At 41.5% G+C, this 8,408-nt stretch overlaps 1 protein-coding gene across 1 annotated transcript in view; it reads left to right on the top strand.

Moving 5' to 3' along the window:
• SKP2 (S-phase kinase-associated protein 2, E3 ubiquitin protein ligase) overlaps positions 1 to 8,408 on the top strand; it is a 38,492-nt gene that overhangs the window by 23,788 nt on the left and 6,296 nt on the right. Inside the window, exons 7-9 of the mRNA XM_006876552.1 lie at positions 1,336 to 1,466; positions 5,749 to 5,800; positions 5,971 to 6,078. Coding sequence (XP_006876614.1) covers positions 1,336 to 1,466; positions 5,749 to 5,800; positions 5,971 to 6,078 — 291 coding nt within the window. The remainder of the gene's footprint in view (positions 1 to 1,335; positions 1,467 to 5,748; positions 5,801 to 5,970; positions 6,079 to 8,408) is intronic.

The raw sequence follows: 8,408 nt of genomic DNA, 5'->3' as shown, positions 1-8,408 counted from the left end.
CTATGAGTCGGTTCCGACTCAATGGCACCTGACAACAACAACAGTTTCTGTAGACCTAATTTACAGTTTTATTTAAATTTGGTACACTGCAAATATAATCTACATATGTGGGTGACTTCATTAAAAACATGTTTATATTGAGTAATCAGGTTACTACACAAAGCCTACAAAGTTGCAGATTTTCCTAAGTGAAGAGGGATGTGGTTTCCAGAATATCCAATATTGTGTCTATGCATTTGTTTCGGTTTGTTTTTTTTTAAAATATCTCTCTGGCTCTGTGCCACAGCATTATACCTAGTTTTTTGTTCATGATTTGTTGTAAGCAGATTGTTTGGGGGTAAGAAACTGTTAACCAAATAAAATGTATAGTCCTGTCTCTGTCTTTAGTCAGTAAAGTCAGAGCGGGCCAGGGAGTCTTAATGTTCGGACATGGTCTATTAGCAGAGGCAGAATCAGATTAAGTGCCTTTGTGCAATGGTAACTTGTTCTGTATTCGGAATCCCCAGTATCATCTGTCAGTGTATTTGAAACAGGGTGATTGAGTAATGTCTCAGTCTTTGTTTGCTATCCCTGTCTGGGAGATTGGAGAAAAACGCTAGAGTCTAGCATTTTCAGTCAGTCCTGCAGAAGAAAGGAGTGGACAGTGTTTCCCTTTATTTCCAGAAGGGGGCAGCATTCACTAAGGCAGCTGCTCAGGTCTCCTGGCAACTTTCTGAAACAAACTGTGGTACAGGAGTTTGAAAGGTGGAGGGAAGGCACATTCAAAGTTTTGTGCATAAATGGTAAGAAATGTGTAGCTGTATTTTTGCTGTAGTTTTAGGTAGTACTCTAAGCTGGTCACTTCCTGGCCGGTATGATAAAGTGAGATCCCCTCTTTCTTTGTTTTAGGACCCTCTCTAAGCAAAGAGGAGTCCTGGTGTGGCGCTGTGGGCTAATGCATCAGACTGCAAAGTCGTTTAAACTGCAAGGTCGGTGGTTCAAGCTCACCTGCTGCTCCTTGGAAACCCTATACAGGGTCGCTATGGGTCAGAATCGATTCGATGGCACTTAACAACAACTAAGTAAAGACCGTTGGTGGTACAGTGGTTAAGCACTCAGCTGCGGACCCTAAGGTCAGCGGCTCAAACCCACCAGCTGTTCTACTGTTGTTGCTACTGTGGGAGAAAAGTCTGGGCAGAAAGACTGCAGTTTAGGAAACCCTACGGGGCAGTTCTATTATGTCCTATGAGATTGCTGTGAGTCAGAATCCACTCCACTGCACACAACGGCATCTAAGCAGAGAATCGTTTTCCATGTGGTGGTTTCATGCTTTCCTGTCACCTGTCTTCTGGGCAGATTGGATGAACTGAACCTCTCCTGGTGTTTTGACTTCACTGCAAATCATTTGCAAATTGCTGTGGAGCACGTAACAGAAACCATCACCCAGCTGAATCTTAGCGGCTACCGGAAGAATCTTCAGCAATCAGGTAAGAGCCACAGGGTCTGGTCCCCTGAGGCCTTAACAACAGTAGCCAACAATAATAATTATAAAAGATCTGATTAGGATGTATGGCACTGCAGGATAAGCACTGGCGTGCTCATCACAAGGTTGGAGGTTCAAACCTGCCAGTTGCTCCTCGGAAACCCTATAGAAGGTCACTATGAGTCAGAACCAACTCGATGGCACTTAACAACAACAGTCTTCCCAATGCTACTGTCTATAAAGTAGCTCACTTAATCCAGTGCTCATTGTAATTATTCCCATCTTTAGCTGAAGTAGCAGCTGATGAAGAAGGGTTAGAGAAAGGCAAACAGCTACAGGCAGTCCCTGGGTTGGGAACCGCAAGGCCAGCAGTTCAAGTCCACCAGCCACTCAGCCAGAGAAAGATGGGACTTTCTGCTCCCGTAAAGATTGGCAGCCTCAGAAACCCTCTATAGGGTCGCTATGAGTCGGAACTGATTTGACATAACAACAACAACAAACATGTGACTCCAAGGGATTTTGACCTCAGCACCTGGATGAATGGAGTACTATTTGCTGAGCTGGGAAAGACATTAGGGAAGAAACTGATTTAGGCAAGAAATTAAGTATTTGATACTAAAGAAGTATTTGGTACTAGAAATAAGCTTGAGATGCCGGGCATATTTCCAAATGGTCATATTGATGAGGTTGTTATAAATGCAAGTATAGGATTCAGAAGAGGGAATCTGACTGGAGATGTAGCTGCAAGTGGGGGGGTGGGGAATTGGAAATGCTGATAGTGTGTGCTTTCTCCCACCTCCCACACTGTAGGATAAGCACTTGACCTTAAGGTCGGTTTGAACCGCAAGGTTGGCAGTATTAAATCACCAACTGTTGCTCGGAAACCCTATGCAGGGTCGCTATGAGTTGGAACTGACTCGATGGCACTTAACAACAACAACAACAAATAGCATTTATGGACTCACTTTGTGATGATGAAAATTGTTAAGTTCTGAAAAGCCATCTATGAGCCACCACCCTTGAAAACTGCAGCTAACATATTGGTGTATTTTCTTCTAACCTACCAGCCCTGCTCCTTCCCTTTCTTTTTGGTGTTTTAACTAAATTGAGATTGCAGGACATTGTGTACATTTTGTTTTGTTTTCACTATACGATACGGCTTTCCCCCAAACCTTTTGAAGTCCTCTCCTACAGTATAAGCCCTGAGTATTTTTTATGCCATGAAATGTATCGAAGTACTTTTTCATAACAACTATTAGCATTGTATTCCATGGAATGGATGAAGTTATGAAACGAATCCTCCATTTGAATTTAGGGGATGTTATTGCTGTAGTGATTATCTGCATCTACATCTGTTATTATTTCTCTAAAAGTGGAATTACTTGGTCCAAGAGCTAAGTATAAGTCTCTAAATACTTTTTTAAAAGTATAAATTTAAATATTTACTGGTAGTGTATGGGAGGAACTGCTTTGTTATATGAGGGGGCGTCAGAAAGTTTGTGGGAAAATTCCATTATCTTTTCATTCTATTTTTCCTAGAGCTTTTTGAAGCTTTCTTATATTTTATTAATATTGGATATTATTACAGACTTTTTTTTTCATATGGTAACCAAAAAGCGTTGTTGCTAATCTTAATTTGTATTTTTCCATTCTCATTATCTTTGTATTTTGAAAATTGTCATTCATATTCTTTACCCATTTTCTGTTGTACAAAGGGAACTTCAAAAAATTAATGGGAAAATTCCATTATCTTTTCATTCCATTCTCCCACAATGTTTCTATAGCCCCTTGTGTTCATCTCTTTTATTATTTACATAATAAGATCATAAAGCCTATATGTTGCAAACATTTGTGTCCAGTTTTCTGATTCCTCTTTACTTCTATTTATGATTTTTGTTTTGTTTGAACATGGTAGAGTTTTTAAATTTTCATGTAGTAAATGTCACTTTTACCTTACATGCTTTCGTTTGTGTTCACAAAGTCCTTACCTGTCTGAAGAACTTTTTTTTTTTTTTTACTGTTTTATTGTGAATTATGTGATACTTTATGTGGGAGAACATTAGCGTTACATTCATTCTATTGTATATCATTTCATTGTCACAGTTACAGTCCCCTCCATGCATCATCAACCAACCGAAGGGTATACCCTGTAAGCCTGCCCCCCAGTCGTCAGCACACAGCCCCCTCCCTCTCTGGGTCTAGAGCCCCAGCCGCTCCATCTCTCCTCATCATCGTCTCTGCCTCTATCTCTGGTGTCACTGTTTCTCTGGGTAGGGTCCTGCACCCCGCACTTCTCCCTTGATGGTCTCAGGGACCTCTGCTCCTGGACTGCAAAGTCAATTATTCCCCTCCTTTTGCTATAAAATGTCTACCTTTACATTTCCAACCCTCACAGTCAGTCCTGATAACAAATATTCACTATTGTGCCACATGAGTGCTATCCCCATCTCCTTTCATCAGCCCCGCCCAGACAGATTGGATACTACTCAGTGGAGATTCTGCCTTCGTCTATGCCCTCTGGATCTAAGCTCCCTCCTGAAAGCTTGTAAGCCAGTCACTTCTTGCCTTTGTAGCCCCCCTTTTTGGGTAGCCAATGTCCAAGTTGCCCATTCTTGTTTACCCTGTGTATTGAGGGGGTGGGAATGATTCTCGCTGTAAAGATTTGTTCCCTCTTTTGAGCTACTGCATCCATAGGTGTAGGTCAAGTTCATCAAATTGTATCAGATCTCTGTTTTTTTCCTCTTCTTTCCTCTTCTAGTTGAGTTCTGATCATCCAGCCATTGAAGCCTGGTCAAGTGGGTATTATCTGCAAGTGTGGTTGTTCTTATGCATATGCCGTCTCTTCTTATCAGCTGGATGCTTCACTTTCCACTCTAGTCCTCTGTGGCTATGTCACTGACTCTGGGCCCAAGAGTCCTCATATCTTGCCACACTGCTGGCCAACCAGGTCTCCACCTAGGTTCACAAGCGTCTATTGAATGTTGTAGGGCTTAGCTTGCAGCTTCATTGCTGTTTTTCCCTCACTGCCCTTATTGGTGACAAACATGGTCCCCACTCAGAGTGCATGTCTACATGTGTATTCCCATTGAGTCTTAGTCTTGGAAGGGGACTGACCTGAGGGGACCCGACCACTTGCCTTGATGTCTCCTGGGTGAGCAACTTGCTTGTTCTTGTAGTCCGTCGGACTGCCGTTATTGTTTTGTGTTTTTCCTGTCGGTCTTTCTTTCAAGAAGTATCTTTTGTTTGAAGAACTTTTTAATATAAGTTGACTCTCTTTGGCTATATGAGATGGAAAAAACAAAAAACAGTTTTTTCTAATTGTGATAGCAGTATTGATTTTTAATGACCCAAGATTTTTTCCATTGATTTGAAATGCCAGCTTTCTAACATGCTATGTGTTTATATCTACTGGTATTTTGGGTTTGCTTTTTTTGTTTTTGTGAATGGGATATGTTGTTGTTTTCTTTTCTATTTACATCCAGGCTTTGCTGGTACATAGATAAGCTATGGACTGCTGTTAAGTAGTCGTTGTACACAGTTCTAACATTTCCACTTGTTTTTCACGTTGTTCTCTTGGAGTTTCTGGGTTGTTGTTGTTGTTGTTAAGTGCCGTCGAGTCGGTTCCGACCCATAGCGACCCTGTACAGGGTTTCCGAAGGTGTAAATCTTTGCGGGAGTAGAAAGCCTCATCTTTCTCCCGCGGAGCAGCTGGTAGTCTCGAACCGCTGACCTTAAGGTTCGCAGCCCAATTCGTAACCACTACGCTACCAGAGCGTAGTGGGTAGGACATTTTATATGTAAAGATGACAAATATGTTTCTTCTAGTAGTTGTGCAAAGGAACCCTGGTAGCTCAGCAATTCAGTGCTTGGCTGCTAACTGTGAAAGGTTGGCAGTTCAAACCTACCCAGTGACCTTGTGGGAAAAGGCTGAACGATCTACTCCAGTAAAGATTGCAACCTAGAAAACCCTGTGGAACAGAGCAGTTGCAGCCTGCCACACGGGGTCGCTGTGAGTTGGGATTGACTCAATGGCATTTAACAACAACCCCATAATTAGACAGCTCATACTGCCTTGTCCTGAGCCTCCACCACAGTAGCAAATGGTAATAATGATCAAAGGTTCCACATTTTATGCTCTGTAGGACTCTACTGCAATGCCCAGGTGAACCGCAAGGTCAGCGGTTCAAATCCACCAGCTCTCCTCGGAAACCCTATACAGGGTTTCTATGAGTCAAACCTGACACGACGGCACTTAACAATAACAACTGTCCTGTTTCTCTTCTTAGATGTCTGTACCTTAATTCGAAGATGCCCCAAACTTGTCCACCTAGACTTAAGGTATGATTTTATTTATTTTGTATCAAAAGTAGAGAAAGCATAACTGCTCATGGAGTAGAACCAGAATCTTACTGATGGATGAAAGGAGTTAAGCAGCAGACTGTTTGTGTTTTCCTCACTCTAGGATTGCTGGAGAGGGTTTGACCTTCGTTTCTTGTGCTCTGTTTTAGTGACAGTGTCTTGCTAAAGAATGACTGCATGCAGGAATTTCACCAGCTCATCTACCTCCAACACCTGTCACTTAGTCGATGCTATGATATTATACCTGAAGCTTTACTGTAAGTATTGTTTGTGGAACCGATAGTCATTGTTATTAGGTGCTGTGAAGTGGGTTTGGACTCATGGCACCAGAGAACAAAACACCAGCTTGTCCTGAGTCATTCTCACAGTAGTTGCTCCTCTGAGCCCACTGTTGCTGATACTGTTTCAGTTCACCTAATTGGAGTATTCTTCTTTGTCGCTGACCCTCCACTTTACCGAACATGATGTCCTTCTCTAGGCAGTGGTCCCTCCTGATAGCATGTGCACATTATGAGAGTAATAATGACTATTAATTATGACTTCAAGAATCTTAATGTTGAATGAACGTAGACAGAAATAGTCTTCACCACTCTAGGATTGATTGATGGAGATGTTTTGAACTTCTTTTCTGTGCCTCTAGAATTAATATATTGTCGTGACAACTAGTAGACACTTAAAACTGAAACATCAATATCAGTGTACCGCAGATTGATTTTGAAAGAACATCAAATAGAAAAACCAAAGTAGAGGTTTTTTTTTTTTTTTTTGCTTAAACTGCTTATAAAGTTGAGTTGGCTAAGATAGTTCAGTTTATCTTGTGAGCAGGCTATTTATCAGTGAGCAGACTTTAAGTTTTAGAATACTGTAACTCTGGAGAGATTGCAAAAGAAGTTAAGACAGCTTTTGCCAAGCTCATGGTATAATTGAAGAAGCAGACCCAAGTTGTTGTTGTTTTGTTTTGTTTTCAAATCAACTCTAATGGATTCCAAATGCCTTTGACTGCAAACCTGTGCCTGGGCTCAGAGGCAAGGTCTATAATCTTTGAATGGGAGTTGTCAAGGAACGGAAAGATTGGGAGCGTGGAGTAACTAGTGTGATCCAAGAATCCAGTGTTCCTTTTGACCTAGTGGAGATGGAGAACCAGCTCAGTGAAGTAAGCTATCGAAAGCTGCACAATGAGTTCATGGCTGAGTTGAGTCTAGAATCTAGGTTTTCTGGACACACTAAAAATAGTCTGTATCCAATGATGGCCTGTAGGCGGGCTCATCTTTTACCTGCTCAGCAACTTCTACAGACTCACGAGAGTGCAAAGATGTATTCTGGTCCATCTTTTGTGAAACACTGTACTCAAGTCATCTTGGGAATTATATCAAATCTGTTCTCCCAAAGATTTCCCTTCATTCTGATGCAGAGACAGGAAATTTCTTCCTCATGTCAAATTTAAATAGGCATTTTGTTGAAAACCAGAGAAGTCAGTATCTTGGATTTGGCCAGTTGTCCTTCTTTTTCCAAGTTTCCTGATGCTGCCATAGAAATTCCACAAATGCATGACTTTGAAGGGCAGACATTTATTTTCTCACGGTTCTGGAGGCTACAGGCCTGAATCGAAGGCTTTACTGTGTCAATGCCTTCCCTGTCAGTATTTCTCTGCTTCCTAGGTGATCCTCACACTGCATCTGACTTTCCCAGTGTGTGTCCACGTCTGTGTTTAATCTACTCAGAATTGATTAAGTTTAGGACTTAATGATGACCTCATTAACAGAAAAATGAATCCTTATTTCTAAACTGGATTATTATATCTGTAGGCTTGTTGTTAGGTGCCATCAAGTCGGTTCTAACTCACAGTGACCTGAGTACAACAGAATGAAAGACTGCCCAATCACCTTCCATTCACACAGTCCTTTCAAACCCATTGTTGCAGCCACAGTGGCAATCCATCTTGTTGGGGAATCTTTTTCACGGACCCTGTACTTTACCAAGCATGATGCCCTACTCCAGGGACTGGTCACCTCTGAGAACATATCCAAAGTACATGACACAAAGTCTCACCATCCTCACTTCTAAGGAGCATTCTGCCTAGGTTTTGTTCAAGACAGATTTGTTCATTCTCTGTCAGTCCAGAACCAACTCCACCACAACGCTTCCAACAAAAAGGTTGTATCAGTTTTCTGGCAGTATTTTTCACCAACATAATAATTTAGAGGCATTAATTTTTCTTTGGTCTTCCTCACTTCTAAGGAGCATTCTGCCTAGGTTTTGTTCAAGACAGATTTGTTCATTCTCTGTCAGTCCAGGACCAACTCCACCACAACGCTTCCAACAAAAAGGTTGTATCAGTTTTCTGGCAGTATTTTTCACCAACATAATAATTCAGAGGCATTAATTTTTCTTTGGTCTTCCTTATTCAGTGTCCAACTTTTGCATGCCTATGCAGTGACTGAAAATACCATAACTTGGGTCAGTGTACCTTAGTATTCGGAGTGCCATCTTTGCTTCTTAACACTTTAAATTGGTCCCTTGTAGCATACTTGCCCAATGCAATGCATAGTTTGATTTCTTAACTGCTGCTTCCATGAGTGTTAGTTAT

This window comes from Chrysochloris asiatica, unplaced genomic scaffold (genome assembly GCF_000296735.1).
Source record: "Chrysochloris asiatica unplaced genomic scaffold, ChrAsi1.0 scaffold00390, whole genome shotgun sequence".
NCBI lineage: Eukaryota > Metazoa > Chordata > Mammalia > Afrosoricida > Chrysochloridae > Chrysochloris > Chrysochloris asiatica.
This window is presented reverse-complemented; position numbering and strand designations above follow the sequence as displayed.